Raw genomic sequence first — 26,043 nt, forward strand, 5'->3', positions numbered from 1 at the left:
CAATCACACCCGACCTTGGTCTCGCCAGGCGCAGATCTCGCGATGCTCAGCGTGGGAGATTCTTAGATTCAAACTTTGTGAAGCGCAAACCTGAGGGTAGGACGAAGTTTCAAATGTATTTTGTTGATCTGCTTTAAAAAGTAAGTCAGTACTTAACGTCTAACTTTGAGTAGAGATGTTATTGAATTGGTGATTTACGGTTGCATATTCTAGTTCCGAACCCTGTCGCCTTAAGCTCGCGCTGGTGACTATTAACTGTTAAATCCTTTCTCTGTGTGGACGTTAAATAGATTAATTTAACCACGACTACACTAACTAATGTTATCCACGATACTGTTCTTAAGAGTAATTTAACCATTGCACCTACCTGCTTCACAACTTACTCGAAAGCTAAACGGCAAGTATTAAGCAATAATTAAAAGTAGCAACCCATGTAAAGGTTTACAAAGCGACAGGCCTACATTAGGGCCACGTACACAAATGCTTTTGTTGCAGCATTTATTGCTAGTATGCACTGTGTGGCATAACACATCACAATTGTAATTTGTTTAACTATTAAATGTAACCCAACGACGGCAAAGTACCAATGCACAACAACCATGAAAAACGAAATCCTGAGTTGGGGAAATGTGTCATTGAGAACATACTAGAGAGAGGCCTAGAGAGCCAGGGGAACGCTTGGAAATTATAAATGACGCTGCCTCTGGAAAACACTATTTGGAACATTATTTTTTGGTGTCAAGCAACGAAGTTGCGAGACAACCTATTGTATTCGTACTGTTTCTTATTATTATTTTACCGCCATGGGAGTCTATGGCAATTGGGAGCCCATAGAACGCCTTGGTGAAATGTTGTGCAATTCGGCACACTGGTTCAGGACAATCCCATTAGCCCGTCAAGCAAATTTGAGCTCGCTTGCATATCAGCTCTAGCGCCACCAACAGGTCAAACTTGGACATGCATTCATGTTTATAACTTTCGACCCATTCATCCAATATTCACAAACAAGGTATCATTGGAATCCGTCCAAGCCGAGTTCAACGCACCCTATGCGCCATGATGGATTTTCCGCCATCTTGGTTTATGTGAAAAACCTTTAAAATGCTACTCCTATCACAAATGTTGTCCAATCATCTCGAAACTTGGCACACATGATCTTCAGGCCATGCTTGATAAAAGGCATCGAGATATCTTTCAAATTCAAAACCGTTTGTCTGCTACAGCCAATCAAATTCGACCGCGAAGTCGCCAAACAAGAAGTAAGCCAATATCTCAGCAGCCCTTTGACATATCATAACCATACTTGGTAGATGCATGACATCAACATGGTGACACTCAAAGAATTTGGTGACCATTGACCTCTAGGGGGCGCTATAATTAACAGACATGTTTGAACTCCTCTCTCGTCACTTGAGTATATTTCAAACTTATTTTCAGTCTCTGGTGATACTGTCAGACCGCCCCGTGTAGCTAATGAAATATTTCCCATTGCAACATCAGAAATAGGCCGCCATGTTGAAAGTTCTCAGAATCAATATTACATATCCACAGGCCACAGATTATTTCTAATTAGGGCTGGGCGATATTGCAAAAAATATTATCACGATTATTTTTTCGATATCGATATTAATCACGATATATAATATAAAAAAAAATATATATATTTTTTTTTGACAGGTGAAAGACATAACATTAGGTGAGGGACATGACAGCTGCGGTAGGACGGCGGGCAAAACTTGTTGTAGCGCGCATGTTCATACGTTCTGTGTAGTCGCTTGGATGGTATGTTTTTAGATGTTGAAATAAATTAGTTGTGTTTCCCAATCGTGCTGGCATCGGCCGACGGCATAATTTACAGACTTATCCTGTTCTTCATCAGTTTTGAGATAGCCAAACCACTTTCATATAATGGACGTCTTGTAACCTTTTTTATCGACTACTTCACCCTCCGTCATTCCACTCATTTTTATTCTGTCGCAAAACGCTCCTCTCCTCTCGTCTTTCCTTACTGCGATGCTTGAACGGAAGCTCAAACATGCACCAGGAAATGGGCGTGTACTTAGACATTAACCGCAAAACTGCGATCTGACTATTTTGTTTATTTCTGCTGTGTGATTGGCTGTAAGGTAAATCCATATCAGAACTGTTTTGTTTTGTGTTTTGTTTTTACATTTTTACATTTTATATATCAAGCATTAATTTCTTATGCTTACCGTCGTAATCGACGTTAGTTTTATCGCGATTAATAATCGTAATCGAGTTTTCGCCCAGCCCTATGTCCAATCATTCTGAAACTTGCCCTATATGATCTTCAGACCAAGCCGAACAAACTTGCCAAACACCTTTTTCTAATTCTTGTAGCCACCCATTCCACCAGCCACTATTATTACCGATTACCGAGACGGTCGTCATGTAGCCACCTAGCCGATTACGTCCATCCGATTACCGATACGGTCGTCATGTAGCCACCTAGCCGATTACGTCCTCCGATTACCATACGGTCGTCATGTCCAGCCAATTATGTCCGTCCGGCAGAATTAGGTTACCGATTACCGAGACGGTCATAATGTAGCCACCTAGCCAATTACCTCCGTCCGGCAGAATTAGTTTGCCGATTACAGAGAAGGTCATCATGTAGCCAACCAGCCAATTACGTCCGTCCGGCAGAGTTAGTTTACCAATTACCGATACAGTCTTCATGTAGCCACCCAGCCGATTACGTCCTTCCGGCAGAATTAGCTTATCGAGTCCCATTATGCTTGACACCCACATTGCTGCAGGCAGCTATATTTTTGGTTGAATCTTTTCTGACTTCAGCTGCCGAATTTGAGTGTAACCAAGAGAACGACTCGAGATGTCCGGAGCACTGGAGTCCGCGGAGGAGGTGATTCAGAGGTTGAGGAGCCGGCTGAAGGAGAGCGAGGAACAGGTCCAGCAGGCGGCTCACGCGGGCCTGGACCTTCTGAACCAGCAGGTGGAGCTGCAGACCCAACTGGAAGAGCAGAGGGTGGAGATGACCAACACTATAGAGGTGTGCAAAAGATTATCATTGTTGTGTGCACAGTATTGAAGATATCAAATGTAGTTAAAGTCATGGCTTTGAACCAAGAAATATTCTAACAAGCCATCCCAACCTAACCTTATTATTGTCAGAAAGCAAAAAGGTTAAAATGTAATTAAATGACCACTTTGTAATTTGTACTCTCAGATACTGGAGCAAGACAAGTTTTCTTTTAAGAGGGAGGTAGAGCTGAGGGTTCGAATGCTCGAATCGCTCAAGTCTGAATACGACTCTTCAAACGACCAGCACACCCAACACCTTCACCATCAAGAAGAACGTTTAACACAGGCTCATAACACGGAGGTCCACGTTCTGAAAAATCAGGTACGTGCTCTCGTTGTTCACCAATAATAGACACTCTAGATAGGAGAGACTCAGTATTGTAATTAGGGATGTCCCGATCCGATATTTGGATCGGATCGGCCGCCGATATTAGCAAAAAAATGCATATCAATATCGGATCGGCCTGCACGGGAAAATCCTGATCCGGACTCCCGATCCAGTTTGTTTTCAAAACTCCGGTCCGTGTTTTCGAGCGCACCAATGTAGGTAATCCATTCCAGTTTTTTTCAGCTTTTCCCCCCAAATCCGGTCCGCGTTGTTCAGCACACCTAGCGCACACTGTGTGTGTGGTAATTTGACTATTTTCTACCCAGGTTTTGTGTGTGTTGCTTTTATATATAATGTTATATTGTTTACAATATTGTTTACACTCTTGTTGTTCAAGAACAGAGCACCGATGCCAATTCAGTGTGTGTGTGTGTGGTAATTTGACTATTTATTATTTTGTCTATTTTGTGTTTATTTAACCCTGAATAAACAGGTCAGCTTCTCATTACCAACTATTGTGGATTATTCAAACTAACCTAATTAAGTTGGCTAGTTGTTCTTAAGAGTAAAACCCTTTTCAACATGAGTAGTACAACTAAATAAGTAAATATCTTTAATCTTTAATACATGCTTGGATCGGCCGGTATCGGTATCGGCCGATGCTAAAAGCTACAATATCGGTATCGGATCAGAAGTGCAAAAAGCTGGATCGGGACATCCCTAATTGTAATGGTATTTGCTTAGCTCAGGAGGTAGTTGGCTTGTTACCGGAAGGTTCCTAGTTCGATCCCTGGCTCGTCCTAGCGGAGTGTCACGGTGGCCCTCGGCGAGAGACACCTACCCCTAACGACTCCGCCCTGCATGGGTCAGGGTTAGGGTTAGGGATACCATGGTTCACGCCGTCGGTGTGTGGATGAAGTCTGGATAAAAGCGTCTGCTAAATGCCCTCAATTTATGAATGGTATTATACATTTTTGTGTTATTTGAGAGACCTCATCCTTACTTGATATGACTCCATGCAGATCATAAACCTGCAGGCTGATCTAGGAGAAGCTCAGTTAAAAGAGAAACAACTGAAACATAAACTGGAGGTCATGACGGAAACCCTCAACCTCAAGCTGGACGAGCTACGGTCCCTGAACGAGCAGAAAATGGACACCATCTCCTCTGAGCTCACGGAGATGCATCTGAGCAGACTGGAGCTGCAGAGCATAAAGGTATTCTGAAGAACCGTGTCCTGTCAGAGACTAGAGTCGTTAGTTATGTTGGTTAAGACCGTTTCCTTTGTGTATTCCCAGGCCGAACTGGCCTTGTCGCTACAGGAAGCCCAGTACAAAGAGCAGCAGCTGGACCTCACCAACGGGAGTCTGAAGCGTCAGCTCCTGCAGATCAAAGAGGAGAAGGAAGAGAGGGAGAAGGAGGCTGTTTCCTGGTTCAACGCACTGGGGGTAAGCAGATTATGGATGGATGGATGGATGGATATAGATAGTTATAACTATATATAGTTATATATAGATGGATAGATAGATGGATAGATATAGTTAAATAGTTATATACATATATTGTTGGGTATGTGGTAGAGCCCGACCGATATAGGATTTTTAAGACCGATACGAATATTTGACCGATACGAATAATGGGAAATATTATATATATATTTTTAAAAATCCAGAAACACGCAACAAAACAAACAGATTTCCCTAACATTGGTTATTTGTAGTTATCCTTTAAATCCTTTTCCCTCTCAGCTAACACGTAACAGCAAAACTGGACATGGTTGTCATGAATTAAGTCATGCTTATCGACTTTACAGAATTGATGGGGATGTTCTTTTAATTGTTATTCAAGCAATGTATGTCTCGTGACAGTTGCCAACTTACCATGAACACACTTGCACACATGAGCTGTGTTCGAAATCATTCCCTATTCACTCCCTCACTATTACCTATATAGTGCACTATATAGGGAACGAACAAACGAGAATTCAGACACTACGCTGAACATTTCTAAGCGTCATTTGCGTCAGTAAATGTGCCGGGTATTTGTGTGATGCAGACAGATGCGCCCACATCATGTAAACAAACCGGGCACTCCCGAGGAAAGCTGGAGCTTGTATTGATGTTGAATGCTACATTTCCTTGATCAAGTTTTTTTTATTAATTTTGAATGTTACATTTTCTATGTTAACTCCCAAATAAATTGTTGACAGTTCTAAACGAAAGCCGGAGACTCCATCATTAAATGCATTAGTTTTCGCGGTTGTTCAGCTTCTTCTTCTCCTCCGGAAAAACACTTCCACATTGCATTGTGGTATACGGGAGTAACTCCGTCGATCTCCGTCATTCACTCTGCCTGAATCAGCGGGTTTGGGGCGTTAGAGCGCCCTAGGGTGGAAAAACTTTTTTTTTTTATATTCATTTATCGGCCATTATAAATGCCGATACCGAATAGTTTTAAAAAATGCCTAATATCGGCCGATAATATCGCAGGGCTACCCGCGGCCGGCCTGTGGAGCCCGTGGCCGGGCAGGGCTGCCCGCGACCAGTCAGCGGAGCCCACGGCGGGCAGGGCTGCCCGTGGACGTACCGGGGCCGGGCTGCCCGCACCCGAGCTGCGGTGCCCGCGAGGATGATTGACTTGGTCTATAAATGAAGTCCCTCAATCTTAATTGGCTTAACTGCTTCGACATATTAGTGCCGTAAAGCACTAATGTGATAAAAAATGCATTCGGGCATATTATATTATTTCACACACGCAAATTATCTCTGTGCGTGTGCGCACTCTGAGCGATGCTCCCCGAGCGAGGGAAACAGCTCCTCGAGAGCATTACCTCGTTGCAAGCGAGAGGGGGGAATAACTTTGGCCGCACAAAACAGCCTCTCGCGCCTAACAGCCTCTCGCGAATGATATTCTGCTCTCTCGCTCAAATTTAATTTTGGCACTATGGGGGAGGGATCCAAGGCAGGGCGGGCTCTCCTGTGATTGACCATTTCTGAAGAGCGATATTTGATTGACAGCCCATTCATTCTGAAGATTGCCGGTGCGTTAATGCTTCTTCATAGTAGTTAACTACTTTAACAGCATCGACGATCCAAAACCCGAGTGGAATCTGGATGAAAAAAGTGTGTAGTTCAAAACGTGAGCAGCTTTTACTTCTTCGCCACCTACAGAGTTTGTTAGGTAAGATCATTCAAAAACACCATGTTATTTCCCATAGACATTTGACCGATGGAACCGGAGCCTCGGAGGCGAGATTTATTTTTCAGCGGTCTATTGACTGTACATTTCAGAATGAATGAGAGGAGGGCTGTAAATCAAATATCGCGCTTCAGAAGTGTACTTATGCCACCGTACATACATACATACATACATACATACATACATACATACATACATACATACATACATACATACATACATACATACATACGTTAGGGCTGTAACGATACACAAATTCACGATTCGGTTTGTATCACGACTTTTTACCCACGGTTCGATACATCCATTTTAAATTTAAAAAGCATTTTATTTAGACAACACTTAAATACCTACCAATTATCTTATTGTAACATTTAATAACAAATAATTTGGAACACTGAACAGATTTGAACCGAAAGAATACTATTAAAGTATAGCTAAATTAATAAAGAAATAACCAAAGATTGCAGTTGGAGGATGCTTTTTGCTGTTGGCATAATAGGGCCCCTTTAACTGTTTGGTTGGTTTATTCAAATATCCTTATTAGCGCTTCTTATTAGGCTATGTAGATGAAATAATGACATAATCAGGCCGTATAGAATGCAACATGTTTAATAGCCTAACTTTCAATAGATGAGGAAAAACATGAACGTCGCAATAACGAGGCATAGTGTTACAAGTAGCATATGTGTATACGCGAGAATGGCAGTGTGCGTAGGCCTGTCACGATAACAAATTTTTCTGGGCGATTAATTGCCCCAGGAATTATTGCGATAAGCGATAATATTGCAGTTTTTCAACTAATATAATGATAAAGTACACCCTTTCGAAGATTAATAAACCTTTATTTTTAAAGAACACTGGAACTGGACGTCTGGAAGACATTTAAAATATCCAGAATAAATTAACACAACAACAAAAAACAATCTATTATTAACAAAAAATGCTCTTGAATAAAAACCAAACACCACCAAAAACAATAAATAAAATTGAAACACTAAATAAAAAGGATGTAAACACGATTGCGCCAGGACTCCGCCTCCCACACAGACAATGCAACAAGTTAGTAGCCGCGTTTACATGGCACATCTGATCCTCATAGATTTCTATGCGGCATAGATCTGTTCCTAAAATGTGTTCCGAATGTAGGCTACTGTATACATGGCAGTAACAAAAGTGTCCGTTCTGTCTCTCGCGCACACCTGACACATCTCTGGACCGGCGGCGACATAATGGAGATGGGGATTTTAAATTAGATTTTAATGAAAGCACAGCAGGAGAGAGCTTTTCTCTGCCTGCTCCTTCAATTAAGAAGGAGGAGGACAGCGCAGCAACGTCAATTTCTCGTCAGATCTTTATATTTACCTTAAGCTCCGCCGCAAACAAGAGGAATTTGGATGCGAGTCTGCAGCGAAGACTGGTGGGAGAGAGTGGTCTTACAGGAATTTAGTGACCAGGAATCCTCGAAGGTCCATTTGCGAACTACTGCAGCTGCCATCTCTCTAAGTTAAGAAGTATTTTAACGTTCAGCTTGCAAAAGTACTACTAATAGCCTACTCATTTACAGTTACCTCGGACGCGCGCGGATACTACGATACGCAAACATGTTATTAATAAACACCCATGTCCCGTCGCTTAGCAACCGGACACGCTTACCGGACTACTTTTACGGAGTGATAACAAAGACGTGAATCAGGCAATAAATCCACTTTCCTTGACAGCGGTGAAGTTCGGTGTGCTTAAAAGTACCGACGGAGCTCAGTGGACCAATTGCGAACTACTGCGGCTGCTCTAAATTAAACCCCAATCTATTCGGAATAAGTGCATACATGGCGATTAAAACGGACTACACCACCTCTTCTATTCGGCATAGAATCTATGCCGAACAGATAATTGTATTCCGAATGAGGCGTATACATGATCATTTTCTGTTCCGCATAGAAATCTATGCGGAACAGATGTGTCCATGTCAACGCGGCTACTGACACATGACGAGGGGGTTTACTCGTTGTGCCCTGTAATTATGAACCGGAGCCCGATTTCAACCCGACATTTGTTACTTAGGACTACCCTGCTAAATATATATAATATATATAAATGTATATAATGCATAGAACGCCGGTCACTATCGGGAAAATAAGCCCCGACAGGGCGAACAGGCGACCGACGCGTGTCTTGCTTCACCCTGAAGGGGCTTATTTTAGATAATGACCGGCGACGTTCTATACTACATCATCCCGCTTATTACAAGGCAGCCGCTACTTGCCAAGACGAATAAATAACTTCACATGGTGCGTCTTTTTACTCGTTTTAATTTATTCGTTAGCAGCATTCGTAATGTTGATCAGCAGAGAAATAGTCCTTCAAAGACGTTGACGTTGCTTAGCAAACGAAGACGCTGGGGTTGACAAGTTACCGGACTAGCTATGCAAGTGAACGGAGCGTTCCACGGCATTGAGAAGACCCGTGTAATAAAGGCCTATAATATTTCTGTTTATGGCCTAGATTTCTTCTCAGATTAGGCCAATAAAGCAATGATTTAAAATAAAAAAGAGTGCAAATGGAAATTATTGCGGCCGGCAAAAAATTATCGCTCATTTTAATTTATCGCGCAATTAATTGATTTATTGCATATCGCGACAGGCCTAAGTGTGCGTATGCGTGTGTGAGTGACGTCAGCGAGTGAGTGGACGAGCGAGGAGAGCGAGCGGTAGCGAAGGAGTCCGGTAGAATAAAGTACCCATCCTGTCAATAATCGGTGGCCGCTTCATTCCGACCTATAAGCAGACAAACTGCCAGTCAAATCACACAAAACAATAGAGACAGGATCACACAGGCAATTTTTTTCGCGCTTGGCCCACTCTGGATAAATGTCGTTCATATCGCATATGAGGACTTTGACGGCTTTGGAGAAATGCAATCCTCCGTAGCCACGGAGAGCTGTGATCACAGAGAGGGCATCTCGTCACATATTTACGGCATCGATAGGAGGGGGCGCTGTCAGCAGACTATTATTTAGACAAATTATTAGCAAATTTCAATCTGACAATTTGACCGAAGAGTTAGAAAGGGCATATCGCGCTTCTGCCTTCTCACACCGCGAGACAGGTTCGTGGCTTTGAGTATCGCGATTTTCGGTTTGATACGCGTATCGTTACAGCCCTAACATACATACATACATACATACATACATACATGTAACCGCACCGAAGTGCCTGTACCGTGACGGTTCGGTTCAAATACGTGTACCGTTACACCCCTAGTATGTATGTATGTATGTATGTATGTATGTATGTATGTATGTATGTATGTATGTATGTATGTATGTATGTATGTATGTATGTATGTATGTATGTATGTATGTATGTATGTATGTATGTATGTATGTATGTATGTATGTATGTATGTATGTATGTATGTATGTATGCATGCATGCCGAACCGTCACGGTACAGGCACTTCGGTGCGGTTACAGAGGTGTACCGCGGTCCGTAAATGTGGCGTACATAGCGTTAATATGGTGAATGTAAAGGCTTGTTTTGCGGTGCGGAACTTAAAACTTGAATTCGGAGTTCCCCCCGGACCGTTTAGCCTTATTAGGCTCGGCTCGCACGTGCGCGACCGCGACTGTGTGTGGATTGATGTCTACTAGCGAACTGAGAGCGAACTGCATGGCGAGCGACAACAGAAAACCGGAGCTTGAAGATGCCCCCCTGTCATTTAAATCCCAAGTGTGGGAGAACTTTGAATTCCAGGTTAATTATCACAATGGGGAAAGACGAGTGGACAAGTCGAAAGCTGTGTGCAGACATTGTTCAACAGCGATCGTCTATGCAAACGGAAAATACATCGAACATGCACAAATTTTACCGGTACAATTTTAACGTGACAGCACCATCCAGGTGTTACTGTCACCGCTGCGAAATGAAAAAAAGTTGTTCAAACCGTTCAAACCCAGCTCCCTACACTATTTAATCAACCCCTACGCCTGTCTGGGAATTCAGAACGGGCAAATGCCATCACCAGGTCTATTGGTGTTTTCATTGCCTCTGACCTACGAGAGGCAATGAAAACACCAATAGATTATAAAATACATAAGCTGTGATTTAAGTTAAGGCTGCAGTTGCACTTTTATTTAATGATTGATATTTATATTTATGAGAACTTCAGAGCTTTAGAGAGCTGCAGGAATATTTTCTTTAAACCCTTAAAGTTTACATACTCTTTGTTTACATACCAGCTTAAAGAGCCTAGACTGAGCATTAACACTGGATTTTTCATAAATTTTATGTTAGGGTTATTGGAGAATTGCTGCAGTATTTTTTTTTTATTTGTTACACATTTTATTTGTATGTTTCATACTAGACATTTAGACAGACATACATAGACAGCTAAAACTGTTGTGTTTAATTCGTTACTAATTAAATGTATGTTCGTTCTGTCAAGCAATCCGTTTTTTCACCATAACTATGAACCGAACCGTCCTGTACCGTACCGTGACTTCAAAACCGAGGTACGTACCGAACCGTGACTGTTGTGTACCGTTACACCCCTAATACATACATACATACATACATACATACATACATACATACATACATACATACATACATACATACATACATACATACATACATACATACATACATGGTTGCCATTGGCCTGCTTGCACTGTTGGTGTATGGTGGCATAAGAATGTGAGACTCAAGTTGTTTCAGGGTGTTTTGGTGAACTACAAAATAGTAGGGAGGGATAGTTATGTGAATAAATTTGATACAAAGCCACCAGTGGCATCACTGTAATTTGAAAGCTGGTCGGCAGCTTGTCTTTGAAATGGACTACAAAGGCAGAAGGAAAGGATGCAAAGCCCATTAGTCAAATCAGGCCTACTCTTGATTTGTAAAAGTAAATAAAAAAATCTGGGCCTATTTTTGCCCTCAATGACTGAAGTTATTGGTTGTAATTTAGCTATGTTTATTTTCAGGTACAATTGTTTTAAGAAAAGAATGACCAAAAGTGATGCCATTTAAAATGCATCATGCTCTGAATCATTCACCCTTTCCACACCATTTCCACAATATCAAACAGAACGGTCAGAGTAGCAAACTAGTAAAAGAACGACAACATTATTCTAGATTCAACCTAATCTATAGGCATGGTGCCTAGCAAGGAAAGTCGCATAGCAGCACCAACTTGACACTAGTCGTGGCGTTTGGTTGCCCTATCAAGATTTTTCACATCAGGGAAACCATGAACAGCCCACGTTGGAGATTTGCCATTATTCATTAGCAAACAGGGCCAGCAATACAGTCGATTGCTAGTAATGCTACCAGTAAGCCATGAGTACCTAGCAAACCATGTAGCACCCACAACACTGACGTTGCCATTACTTTTGGTGATCTCGATTCTGCGAAGTGGTCAACCTTTTTCTTTGGTCGCTAACTTAGCACTGTAACTCAATGAATGGAATGCTTTGTGTAATTAAACATGAACAATGTCCTCTTGTTTCCAATGTTTCCATTGTACACTTTATTCGCAAATGTTAGATTCTCTTAATCCTTCAGATGATTTCACCTGCTTTGCGTCTCTTAGGCTATGTTTACACGATGACGGTCTGAACAGAAGACGCAAAAGTGGCGTCGCATCTTCACTTTTTATTCTGCGTTTAGACAAGCGTTTTTGGGAGGAAATCTGCGTGCATACGGTGACGCAAAAGTGTGTGGAATTCAATTGGGTATGCATGCCAGGCGGCTAGGTGGTGCTGTGATACACTATCACACAACACCGCCATGTCTGAGCGCATGCGTAGAATCTTCCTTCTTCTCTTATCCGTGCCGCAAAAACCAAAAGATCCTTCTCTGTTCAGTAATACTATCTGTACATATCCTGTACATTTCGTGGAAATACTCCTGTACGCTTGTTAGAGCTGCCAGAGCAGCTTGAATGTCCGATGCATTGAAATAATCGGACATGTTTGTTTATTTCCTTGTACTGGCACATGTATGTGACGTAAACGCGTACGCGACGTGAGCAGATCTGAGCAGTGTTTTGCGTCTTGGCAGTGTAGACGGAAACGCTACGGCGGAGCGTATTCAACTTTTCCACTCTGGAGGGTGGTTTCAGATTCATGTGTTTTCATGCCCCAAAAACGCTGTCACCGTCTAAACGAAAGGCAATTCCGATAAAATATTTTGTCGTTTTTACCCACAATTTACCCGCATTTCTATTTTTGCCGCAAGACGTTGCTGAGGCGCATCAATTTCAACAGAGCAGATCGAGCAGGGCAGGAAGTGAAAAAGTAAAAGCCATAGAGCATCCGTCATATTTTCAAAATAAAACACAATACTCAGCTCATGTAGCCTATCACAACGTCATTTATGTACCAAATCATCATTTTTATAAGGGCAATGGGCGGAAGGTCAAAGCGTGGCATTTAATTGCAGTCGTTTTGGGAGTGGAAGTTGAGTACATTAGGTTTAGGAATTATCGCGTGATCTCGTGATCTCGCGTGAATACGGCTGGCTCGCAACGCACGTTGCGCTGCCGTAACGCGCCCGGTGGAAATGCAAACAGGGAAGGGTCGCAGCCGTTCCGCGCCGCAGCCGTAACGCTGCCGTAACGCGTCCGGTGGAATCCCCGGGTTAGACTGAGCGGCAATGCAGGCTGAACGGGTTTCTTTGTTATCGACAGCGTTGCCAGATTGGGTACATTTCCCGCCCAATGATAATTTTCCCAGCCTAAAGCTGTTAAAACTAGCCCAATTGGCTGGGTTATCTGCCCAATCTGGCAACACTGCTCACCAGCCAGGGATCCTGCTGATTGGTTCATAGCGCAGGGCGACTAGATTTTTGCGCGAATAAGACGCCCCCACGTCTTATTGTAAGGTCACACCCACTCAGAGGAGGACTTTCCTCCTCTTTCCCATTGAAACCCATGTTATTCACCGGCCGCCAGTACTTTCTGGGAAATGAATGGGAGTCAACGGTGGCTGAGGGAGGACCTTCCTCCCTGAAGTAATTGTCAAAAAGCGATAGGGGGTGCTAATGTCCCTTTACCCAGGGAAACGAACATTATATATTCAAAGGCATTAAAGTAGTCATATTTAAGGGCATTTATTCATTACAGTAGTCTGGGCAATCTACATTTTTTATTCTCAACAATGTTAAGGAGGATCTTCCTCCCTCTCCTCAATGGAGAAGCCTCCACTGATACATGCATGCATGCATAGATACATACATACATACATGCGTGATTTTCAAAAATATATATACATCTGGGTTTGCTACTCAGAGTTGCTAATCACTTCCTACTTTTTTGATGATCATTAAAAACATCAACAGATGAATTAACTTATCTAATATTTCATAAGAGAGAAAGCTTTTGTCACAAAGATGACTTTCTATGAACAATGCAATAATAATCAATGCAATTATCAATGCATTATAATAACACAATATGGAAGCATGCAAAAAATAGGTTTCAGTTTTATTTTCTTTCTAATCTTTCTTTTCTATGTCATTAAAGGAAAAGCTGCTCTTGAATTAGAAGTTCTTGTGTCTGGCTGTGAGTTTGCGCGCGTGCTATGCATAGGCTGAATCGCAATCGTGTCAAGACAAATCGGATTGGCGAATACACACTGAAGATAAATTCAATCATTTTAAAATTACAAGAATTATCCCTCTCTGGCGAACATAATGTTGCAGCAGGTAAAAAAAAAAAAAAAATTATATATTTTTTAATTCTGATTATTAATTTATCTGCATCGAGACAGAATCATTCTAGCGAGAATCGCGATGCATCGAAGAATCTATTATTTTTCCCGACCCTAATACATACATACATCAAGGTTGTATTGTGCTTGCAGCGCTGCTTGTTCTTATGATGAGTCTCTGTTTCTTTCTTTAACAGAAATCCCGTCAGGTTAACCTGGAGCTGCAGGTACAGTTGGACCAGGCACAGCAGCAGGCCCAAGACCCCAACAGCAAAGGAAATTCACTGTTCGCTGAAGTAAGAAACTACTGAATAATGTGTTTTTGTATTTGACATGGTAAAGATTTTTGGGGATATCTTTTGAATTGGCTCCATTGTTTACCATCCACCTGGTCAGTCACTGATACAATTCAATTAAATGTACTCTTAAATGGCGCTCTCACCAAAAGCAAAGGGGATATTCTACTCACGCTCTTTGGGCGAGGTGGCTCGTACGAACCGCAAACCTTTCTCTCACGCAATTTTAATACAGTAATGTGGGCCTTCTGAAGGGTATGTTCTTTTGGATGAATCACTCCTCAATGCGGAGCGGAGTCAACCCGCCTGTGGCCCCGCTGAGCACTCAGCTCGTCTGCATTGTTGGGTCTCAAGTCTCATCATCCTCTTGACAAGACCCCAGACATACATTATCTATGAGGTTCAGGTCAGGAGAGACTGCAGGCCAATAAAGCACAATAATCCTATGGTCACTAAACCAGGTATTGGTACTTTGGGCAGTGTTGGCAGGTACCAAGTCCTGCTGGAAAATGAAATCAGCATCTCTCTAAATCTTGTCAGCAGATGGAAGCATTAATTGCTGTAAAACGTCCTGGTAGAAGCCTGAGTTTACTTTGGACTTGATAAAACACAGTGGACCAACACCAGAAGATGACATGGCTCCCCAAATCATCACTGACTGTGGAAACTTCCCACTGGACCTCAAGCAACTTGATTTCCATGAGCAATAAGCCATAATGATCAAAATGAAAACAAATAAAGGCTTGAAATATTTCACTTTTGGGGGAATGAATCGATATAACTAGGGCGGCAACAACGAATCGATAAAATCGATTGCTAAATGCGTTGGCAACGAATTTGGTCGTCGATTCGTTGTGTCGCGCGATTAATAAGTTACTCGTAGGCGCAGCACTGTTTACAGCCAGCCGCCGACAGGTTGGTTCATGGTTCATGCACGCCCACAGCGGGCTTTAGTGTGAGCGACCACAGCTTGTATTTTGGTCGTATCTTAACACTGGACTGTAGGCCTACATAGAAGTGTTGTACCTTCACTGTCTTCAACTCAGTATCCGTCTAGTCCAACCGAAAGCTGCTGCTGCTGCAGACGTTGTGCAGACGGGCTCGGAGTCGGCACCGCGTGCATCAACAGTCATTCAAAGCAGCGGTAGTAATCACACAACCGGACGGTGTAGAAAGTCCCGTCAGTTAAAAATAGTAATGCCGTTTTTAAATCCATGTTAAAATCGGCAGGATATAGAGCTAGTTAGCTTAAAAAAAAAAAGACCAATGGTCACAAACGGTGTCAAATGTGATGTGTTCAGGTCGGCTCAGTAATATGATTGATGTGTTCAAATGCAACAGAAAAAAAATAATAATAATTGAGATTTTGGTGAAAACTTGTTTTCCCAGTAATATAAAATAGATAGTAAAGATAGAATTATGACCTGTTTAATGTCCTATCTTGAACTATCATCTTATCAGCAATTAAAGCAATATTACAAGTTCTATTTCAAGGAGTCTCAAATTGTATCAATAGGTTTGACCGGTTAACCATGGACATCCCTTATATACATATAAAAGTATATCATACATTGTATGTTCTTTTTGTGTTATCCCAGTTATTTTTTTTTTTTTAATTGTTTTATTATTTAATATTACTTTTAATAGTTCTGGGACGTTTGAGCCATAACCTGGTGTTTTTACACTTCAGTCTGCACTGTGAATTTGAAGTAATGTTCAGTTTTTGAATAAAGATGCGGCAATTAAAAAAAAAATAATAATTATCCGATTCATCGAATAATCGAAAAAATAATCGACAGATTAATCGATTATTTAAATAATCGTTAGTTGCAGCCCTAGATATAACATGAGATTCACTTTTTAAGTTGAATTATTGAAATTAATTATCTCTTCTAATTTATTGAGATGCCCCTGTGCATGAATGTAAATATGAATGCTTGCCTTTATTCCGCTAAAGTTGGAGGACAAACGTGCTGAGATGGAGAAGCGACTGATCAGTATGAAGATCCAGCATCAGTCTCTGCAGAAACAGCACGGCTTCAGCAAACAACAGCTACACCGCATGAAGGTATAGTGAGAAATATTATATATAAGGCCAGCAGGTTAACTTTGTGAGCACAAACAGAAGTTACAGTTACTGTAGGTACGATTGAATGTTCGAAAGGAGAACAGGAGCGAAAGATTTTGAGAATAAACAACCCCAAAAAGGCCCCCCTTCCTCTCTGGCCTCCCTCTCTCCCTGGATACAGAGATTACCTGATTGGTCAGAAATTTGCCGGGAGTGGTGACGGAATGGAAATATGACCTGGGGGGAAACTTCACAGAGTATTGAAATGTAGGCAAGGAGGGGGGTGTGTGTGTGTGTGTGTGTGTGTGTGTGTGTGTGTGTGTGTGTGTGTGTGTGTGTGTGTGTGTGTGTGTGTGTGTGTGTGTGTGTGTGTGTGTGTGTGTGTGTGTGTGTGTGTGTGTGTGTGTGTCCAGATAGCCGCCCTGATGTGTGTGTGTGTCCAGATAGCCGCCCTGATGTGTGTGTGTGTCCAGATAGCCGCCCTGATGTGTGTGTGTGTCCAGATAGCCGCCCTGATGTGTGTGTGTGTCCAGATAACCGCCCTGATGTGTGTGTGTGTGTGTCCAGATAGCCGCCCTGATGTGTGTGTGTGTGTGCTCAGATAGCCACCCTGATGTGTGTGTGTGTGTGTCCAGATAGCCACCCTGATGTGTGTGTGTGTGCTCAGATAGCCACCCTGATGTGTGTGTGTGCTCAGATAGCCACCCTGATGTGTGTGTGTGTGTGCTAAGATAGCCACCCTGATGTGTGTGTGTGTGTGTGTTTGTGTGTGTTAGGGCTGGGTGATATGGACCAAAAGTCATATCTCGATATCTTCAAGCAGAATATCGATATAAGATAAATATCGATATTTGTCGAAGGGGGGGGGGGGGGGGGGGGGGGGGGGTGGTTGGCGCGCTCCGTGCGCAGATTTGATGATACTATTTCTACCGTTCGGAATTGAATACAGTTTGATGGTTGAATAAACCGTGGACTAGACACTGCCTCCGCCTCGTATTAGAGAACATTATAATATATAACATCACGGCCAAAAGCTTTGTGCGCCTCCGAAATATTATGAACCGTAACGACTGCGTGGGGGGGGCGGACATGACATGCTATTTTATGTATTCTTTAATATAGGTATTAGTGTGCAACTAACACAGTATTCAAAGACGTTCCCGAAATTCTGCCGTGCAGCCACGGTACCATGCGCTCTGTTTATAGTGGATGTATCGCAATGGCGAGGCGCACATAGCCTTTAGCCGTGTTCTGTAAATATTCTAGAACACACAGGAGGCATGTCACAGTTCATGTACTTCAGCGAGTCAAAGCCAAAGTTTCTTTCCCCCAATTCCTTCTCAACCATGGCTCAGATAACCCCCACTACAGTCTCGTTGTGGAAATACAAGAGACGTCAAAGAACCGACAAGAAACACTTGCGTTACAGTGTGTGTGTTCACACACACACACACACATGTGGCGCTCGCACGGTCGTGTCTCATTGGCGGGCCAACGTCTCTGGGCGGGCCAGGCAGAGTAAGGGGAGGAGCTTAGATGCTTTGTGACAGACCATCAGCGCGCTTGAGCCTCCGTTTTTTCAAAGGCGAGCAGAACAGCTAGTGCTCGTTTTATACCAAACACAAGTTTTAGCCACTGGGGGACCATAGGCAGGCTAGGGGAACTCATATTTATGTTAGAAAACCTCAAAGAGAGATTTTCATGTCATGGGACATTTAATGTTTTATGTTTGGGTCTCGCGGAGTGAGAAACCTTGAAGTTACTGTGGAGTTACCGTTATTACTATACCTACCTACCGTTTCGATTTACAATTAATATTCCTACCGTTCAGAATTGAATACAGTTTGATGGTTGAATAAACCGTGGACTAGACACTGCCTCCGCCTCGTATTTGAGAACATTATAATATATAATATCACGGCCAAAAGCTGTGTGCACCTCCGGAATATTATGGACAGAATTGCAACCCTTTGGTTGCGACAGTTTTTAAGCACACTCCACAAATTACGTGATTTTGTAATTCGTCAGACAACTTATATCCAAACCATTTCCATACTATGGAGCCGTTGGTCTTTCGCTTGCAAACAAGCTCATCGGAGCTGCATGCGCAGGCGGACTCCATAGCTGTGTTCGAAGTCGTTCCCTATCACAGATATAGTGCACTATATAGGGTGCTCGCCATTTTGTAGTGGTGTTCGAATTCTCAGTGGTTAATTTCATGCACAATATAGTGCACTTAAAATACCCAATGAATAGTGAACGATTTCGAACACGGCTCATGTTTCAAAAAGTGACGTGAGTCAGTGGAGGGGGGGGGGGGGGGGGGGGGGGGGGGCAGGCAGAGACTGTGTGTGAGCCGGAGGCAGAGCGGGAGAGACATAAGCAGAGTTACGAAATAGCAGGCGGCAGGCGCGGTTCGTTATTTGGAACAAATGTGCTGTAATTTCAACGCAAATTAAATTATATCGATATTGACGATATGGTCTCGTTTCATATCGCGTTTGAAAAAATATCGATATATTTTAAATATCGATATATCGCCCAGCCCTAGTGTGTGTGTGTGCAGGTCCAGATAGCCACCCTGATGCAGCTGCAGGGCACAAGAGCTGACCCAGCCCAGCTAGAGAGACTCCAGTCCATGCTCACTGAGAAGAATGAGGAGATCCATAATCTGGTCATTAAACTCCAGAGACTGGAGAAATCCGAGGTAATGTATTCTATGACATTGACTGGTTACCTGCTCGATATAAGCTGCCTAGTGTTACAAACATTCAGTGACCTGTGTGTGTGTGTGTGTGTGTGTGTGTGTGTGTGTGTGTGTGTGTGTGTGTGTGTGTGTGTGTGTGTGTGTGTGTGTGTGTGTGTGTGTGTGTGTGTGTGTGTGTGTAGATGCTGTTAAAGTCTCAGCCATCTGTGCCTTCCCGGTCAGACGTGGATATCCAAGATGAGACCTACTATACCGACCTTCTCAAATTGAAGCTCAACAATTCTGTGTGAGTAATATATCTTAATAACCCTGACAACCAAATTAGTGGAAATCGTTTTGTTTAACGTCTTCATTCGAAAATACCCCGGGAACGTGCTAAGCCCCCCCCCCCCCCCCCCCCCCCCCATTTAAAAGCCGTCAAAAGGCATTTAAACACATGGGAAAAGAGTCATGTGACACAGCACTAGAACGATTAGATTCTCAACTTTTTGTGTTTCATAACCATTGTTTGCTACCCCAAATAAAATGAGAAGCATGCAACGATAGTTATGAATTTCATAACTGTGCACATGCACATCAATAGCGATCTTTTAACATTTTGATCTACACAAACTACATATCACAGGAAAGCTGAGACTCCAATGATTCCAACATTATTGCTCAGTGGCAGAAAGGAATCGTTATCCAACTCTTTACCATCGCTTTGGTTCGAACAAAATAATGATGTAGGAAAGAAGGATTAGTAACATCCACCCAATGGATGTCACAGGAAACGCAAGGCTCAACAAGGCTCAATTAGGCCTTGTTCTCTTATCTATACATTTTCTGCCAAGTAGCATCCTGCTTTGACCCAGGAATGTTCCTTAAAGGTGGAGACAAAGCCCCTCTATAGATGGATATGTCCCTCTGTCTAATAATATAATAATCAATGCCTAGATATTGGGTTTTGATTAATGATCTGAATTCCCGATCACCATAACAGCAGAGACGCAGAACGGCTGGGAGATGAGCTTTCCCTCCAACGGATGAAGTCTTTGTCAGAGAGTCAAAGAGCTCTTGAATTGGAGAGAAAATTATATTCATCAGAACAGCTGCTGAAGCAGGTAGGATGGTTTCTGTTTAGATACAGACAAGGCTAACCAAGACAGACAGTCGCTAACCTCTTCATGTTAATTTGACCTTCTAGGCTCGGAGTGACAAAATTAAACTGCAGTTATGTGTGGAGGAGCTGCGATACAAATATGAGCCTAATGGTGGGTATATGGATATCTGATTCTACCCACTGCCATCCTCTCACCAAAACAAAGCAAACTTATTTCAACATACTTTTCTGTTCTAGAATGTAATAAAAATAATACCCAGAGGCGAAAGCGGGAAAAGCTTCCTGTTGGAGTTATCAAGAATGAGCCAAAGGAGCATTCAAACTATGACAAGACGGCTAAACTAGAGCCTCCTCCCACCCTCAGTGGGGAGAACCAACACGTGGCCATTCTCCGGCAGATAGACATGCAGCCTACAGAAGGTAACTAGTTTACACAAGGTAAATAACGCAAGGTATCTAACACAAGGTTACTAGTTCAAATAAGGTATCTAACAAAAGGTAACTAGTTTACACAAGGTAACTAACACAAGGTAAATAGTTTACACAAGGTAACTAAAGCAAGGTATCTAACACAAGGTAACTAGTTTACACAAGGTATCTGACACAAGTATTCTAACACAAGGTCACTAGTTTGCACAAGGTAACTAACACAAGGTAACTAGTTTGCACAAAGTATCTAACACAAGATATCTCATTTTAGTTGAAGCTCCCATTGTAAACATTACGGTGCATATTATTTTGTACATTTCCTTAGGGGGGGACTCGATGTCCAATTAAATGCTCTCTGTAGATGACTGTGGGTATATTATAGAAGGTTGTTAATGGTATCTTGAAATGTTGTTAGAAGTGTGTATTTGATCGTAGTACAACTACAGGTTTAATTAATTTTAAGAGTTAAGGAATCATCAAAATACTGATGAATCATTAATCTAGATGCACCTAATCTGTTAATATGTCCTGACATTTGTATGTGTTTTGAAACTTTGATGCATATTTATTAGAGCTGTCAAGCGATTAAAATATTTAATCGTGATTAATCGCATTAATGTCATAGTTAACTCTAATTAATCGCGATTAATCACAAATTATTTTTCTATGCTAAATATCCCTTAATTTTTTTGTCCCATAATTCTTCTCATTTTAATTCTCTTATCAACATGGTGAAGTGCATCGGCTTGCCTTGTGCAAATGATTTTTAATGATAACAACATTGGCATATACACTGATCAAAACAGGACGATACAAAAAAAGAGCCTATAGTGCAATTAAACGACTGCTTTGAACAAATGTCATTTGAACATAGCAGTCAGGCTACTGCTTCTTTGTTTTGAGCCAAAGAAAAAAAAAAAAAGTTTTTTTTTTTTTTTTTATAAAATAATTGCGTTAATCGTGCGATAAAAAAATTAACGCCGTTAAATTTGGTTTGCGTTAACGCCGTTAATAACGCGTTTAACTGACGGCTCTAATATTTATGCTTCCATTGAATTTACTCTGCGTTCCTCTTTGAATAGCTCATGTGGAAAAAAGATATTTGAGTAATAAAGGAACACCTCTGTAACCTTGGACTTTTTCTCCCAGATCGAAAGTCAGAGGCCCCCCCAGCCAAGTGTGAAAGGATCTGTGACATGCCTCCAGTTGAGATTCCCAACACTCCAAGGTAAATAACATGTAGGCAAGAAACATCAATGCAGATCACATTAACCTCTCTGCAGCAAAGGGATCTTGGGTTTGAGTGGATTGGGACCAAATACTCAAAAGATTAACTGGATTTATTGATATTCTTAACTTTTTAATCAAATTATATAAAAGTTTAATGATGCACTAATTAGTTGAACTAGCAGTATTCCAGCTAGAGCAGACGCTGAACAGCAGCAGTTGCGTAATATCACATATTTAAACTATTTCCCGGGATTCAAACGAAATACCAAAACGAAACATCTGAATGCATTTGAGTTACAATATTGTCCGGGCACCACTGAACTAGGGCTGGGCATTATGGACCAAAACTTATATCTCGATATTTTTTGTTTGAATGGCGATATACGGTATTATAACCGTAATTTGAACAAAACGGGTAAAGTGTAGTTTTAACTCCACGCCACAAGTATTCACCATCAACCATTTATTTAGGTTTAGTTGTTTTTTTTGCTCAACGTAGCACAGCTGTGCTTTAATTAAGCCTAGGGATAATATATAGAACGTTGGTAATTATCAGGAAAATAAGCCAATACAAGCATATTGGTAGGGACAATCCAATACTTTCTTTCCCAAAATGGGCCGGGACATGTCCCTCCGTCCCTATGCAAAATAACGCCCTTGCTTTATTCTTGCACACAACCAGACTCATTCATTACTTCACTAAACTGACATGCACTCTACCGCTCGCTCTCATCGCTCGTCCACTCAATCGCTGACGTCACACACACACACACACACTGCCAGTGATGTGCGTACGATACTTGGGTGCACAAGATAGCTCGTGTTCACGAGATACTTTCTCGTGCTCACGAGATACTTTCTCGTGCTCACGAGATACTTTCTCGTGCGCACCAGATACTTTCTCGTGAGCACCAGATACTTTCTCGTGCTCACGAGAAACGTTAAAAAAAATGTTTTACCCCATGACCCTTTAAGGGTTCCGTACTCTCTACCACCATGTCTGCCATGTTTTTGTTCAAAGTTTATTGTGATGAGTAACGTGGGTGGGAGAACACTACGCACATGTAAGGGGCGGGATTGAGCAGCTGAACATGCCTTGTAGGCTCAGAGAGCAGCGGTTGGCCTTATAAAATAGCGCTCGCAAGGCAACATCAAAATAATATATAATATACCAGTATGGCGAAATTGTCTCAACTAGATATTTCTTTCAAAAATATGCCGGTATAAATTTTACTACCGGTATATCGCCCATCCCTACACTGAACCTGAATGAACAATAAGATATGAAAAGATGTTAGGTAAAATGATTAACAACCCAACTCTTAAAATGAGAATATGCAAGAAAAAAAGAACATAATACTAGAGCTGCAAGCTGCAATAACCGATGTCAAGCACAAAGCCGCGCACAGCTGGGCACCAAACCGCCGCAAACAGCTGGACACAGCACCGCCACACACAGCAGCGCGCACACAGCCGTACAACTCTGTACAACGCTGCACATCGCACAGCAGCACACAGCTTAGCCATAGCTGAACACACCTCTGTCATGGAATACATCCATTATCTATCTTAGAATACATCAATCATACTGTAGAATACACATTTGTTAATTGGATATTTGGTCGCAAAGAGAGCCAGGGGAACATGAACATGAATTATAATTAAAATGCATTATTTTCTTTAAAAAAAAAAAACGCTTTTACTTCAACCAGAATGATCCAGGGCATAATCTCAGACGTTGAAGGTATAGGGCCAGATATAGATATAGAGCGTAAATCAACAACAAACCAAACCAATGAGCCATTGGCCGTGGGCAATAACAGGACAAATTCTATCTAAATAAATTATTAAAAATGGGTTTCGGAGTACAAAAAGTAGGTTTGGTTAAAACTGGGTATAGCATTTGTGAGCTATGGTTAATTTGGCTCTATTAAATGTGCACTATTAATTTTATGACTGATTCTGGCTGTCCCTTCTGGGTTGGGTTCTAGATATGGTTACCACATTTGGTTTGAATTTGATTGACTGTGACAAAGAGAAGCCACATTATTTTCTAGTATTTGTCTCGACTGAAAACAACCTGACCAACCAGCAGCGGGATATGGCTGCACATGGCAGGGCCTACAACAAGTGTAACGTGGCTGCTTTTGGCTGCCAGGAGACTCATTTATGAGTCTTCTTGTAAACGACACGAATGGATTATACAATACCGGTAGTTATAGTGATTTTAACCTAAACATTGCTCGGCCAAACCCAATACCAGGTCCTGATTTATTTTCTTATGTTGGTCCATATCTTGGCAACCTACCTGGTAAGCTATATTATAAAGTAAGAACTGTATATACTGTGTCCAAATATGACTAATACCTTTGAGAGGTATTTTTAAATAATCTCTTTAATCATCATGTTTAATCATCATGTTTATAATCAAAGTCCCAGACCACCCATATCCACTTCAAGCAATAGTTTTGTGGGACCTTTTACACCTTCCATATATTTTTGGATTAATGTGTCATTTTTGTATTACTTTTTTTAGTTCCCCAATGATGGCAGAGAAAGAGGAGAAGAAAATCCAAAAAGATGAGGGAGATATGTTTTCCAGAGAGGTTGATAGGGACGAAGACGGAAGAAAGAAGAACTCAGTAGAAATAATCCATGTTCGCTCAAAGAACTGCCCGGAAGACCAGTGTTCCCAGCAGTAGAACTGAAACCCTTTCACACTTGTGTGTTCCAAACTTTTCCATCTGTCTTTTTCTTATTATGTTATAGAAACTACTCTCCTTTCTTTTTTATTTTCTTTTTGAAATTTTTGAAATTGGGTTCCTTGTGCAATATGTGTGTTTTTTCTTCTCTATTAAAATTGTATTTTAAACCTGGCTCAGATTAAGCCTGACCTTATGTGACTGATTACCTTGATAGGATATGTTTCTATCACACAAGCTTTAATACTATTTCTCTGTTACATTCCTACCAAAGGGACCTTATAGTATTGGAGTTTATTACTCTTTACTTTTCAGCTGATGCTGAGATTAACGTTGGATAATCTTATATAAACCGTTTTACAGACATGTTGTTGGAGCCATTTTGATATTTATGTTGCAAATTAAGTGATTAAGATTGATAACACTGTTGAAATAATTATAGTATTTAAGTTAATGAAATATGGTTTAATAGTATGGTGAATTATGGTTTAAAAATAACGTAATTCTATGTGTGAAAACGGATTGACTGCCGCAATCTGTCTGGCCAATGGAGTGTGACGTCGGATGTTCTGACTTGATATATTGATGGGTTACCTATGACCAGGTGGGGCGGAAGTGGCAAACAATTTTTCAACCGCGTGAATGCGATAGGGACATCCATGTTTGTATTATTGACTAAGAAGGAACAAATAAATAGATCTATAATTTACGACGCGCGTTGTCTGGTTGTATCCGCTCCCAGAAGTGGCCGCTGGAAAGCTGCCACTACATCAAGTTGAACAATTGTCCATCCGAAACGTCGGACAAAGGCAACTGGTGGATTGCATCTTTGAGCTGTGCTTGGAAATACGCTGGAACACATTCAGCATAAACTTGCTTTCTTCGTGAGTAACCCGGCGATTTCCATTGTCTTCAGAGACCCATGATACGATCAGACATCAGGAGAGACTGAAATGTTAGATGGGACAATTCGAATTGCGCGATCGCATCCAGGAAAGAAGCATATAAGCGATCACTGAGATCCCCACGTGTTAATTCAACGTGGACACTCTTTTAACACTATTGCTTATAACAAACTAAAGACTTCAGTAACCAAGCATAACCTGCAATAAATCTACAAAATAATTACGACTTTGCAAATGAATAAATTATGCGCGCAACACTAAACAGACGCTGTTTATTTGTGTGTTGATGCAACATATCTATAGGA

At 41.6% G+C, this 26,043-nt stretch overlaps 1 protein-coding gene across 3 annotated transcripts; it reads left to right on the forward strand.

Moving 5' to 3' along the window:
- Window positions 1-14: 14 nt before the first annotated feature.
- Window positions 15-25,542, forward strand: spdl1 (spindle apparatus coiled-coil protein 1). 3 transcript variants are annotated; one of them, XM_030367649.1, is made up of 14 exons: window positions 15-96; window positions 2,818-3,031; window positions 3,209-3,385; window positions 4,414-4,608; window positions 4,690-4,839; window positions 14,497-14,595; window positions 16,553-16,663; window positions 19,230-19,370; window positions 19,553-19,656; window positions 20,353-20,473; window positions 20,557-20,623; window positions 20,710-20,892; window positions 22,051-22,129; window positions 24,668-25,542. In XM_030367649.1, the coding sequence occupies exons 2-14, from the start codon at window positions 2,855-2,857 to the stop codon at window positions 24,831-24,833; spliced, it is 1,770 nt and encodes a 589-aa protein (XP_030223509.1). In that variant the 5' UTR covers window positions 15-96; window positions 2,818-2,854; the 3' UTR covers window positions 24,834-25,542. The 3 variants fall into 3 exon arrangements, 2 of the variants coding, with proteins under 2 accessions (XP_030223509.1, XP_030223508.1); XR_003978263.1 differs by having other exon boundaries at window positions 52-140; window positions 20,710-20,910; window positions 24,668-24,773; XM_030367648.1 differs by having other exon boundaries at window positions 52-140.
- Window positions 25,543-26,043: the final 501 nt, after the last annotated feature.

Source organism: Gadus morhua, chromosome 10 (genome assembly GCF_902167405.1).
Source record: "Gadus morhua chromosome 10, gadMor3.0, whole genome shotgun sequence".
Taxonomy (NCBI): domain Eukaryota; kingdom Metazoa; phylum Chordata; class Actinopteri; order Gadiformes; family Gadidae; genus Gadus; species Gadus morhua.

What these genes read in the sequence shown, in the direction of transcription:
- spdl1 (XM_030367649.1), top strand. Translation starts at nt 2,855, where the DNA reads ATGTCCGGAGCACTGGAGTCCGCGGAGGAGGTGATTCAGAGGTTGAGG. An exon ending in TCCACGTTCTGAAAAATCAG is followed by an intron (nt 3,386 to 4,413) that starts GTACGTGCTCTC and finishes GACTCCATGCAG; the next exon opens with ATCATAAACCTGCAGGCTGA. An exon ending in AACAGCTACACCGCATGAAG is followed by an intron (nt 16,664 to 19,229) that starts GTATAGTGAGAA and finishes GTGTGTGTGCAG; the next exon opens with GTCCAGATAGCCACCCTGAT.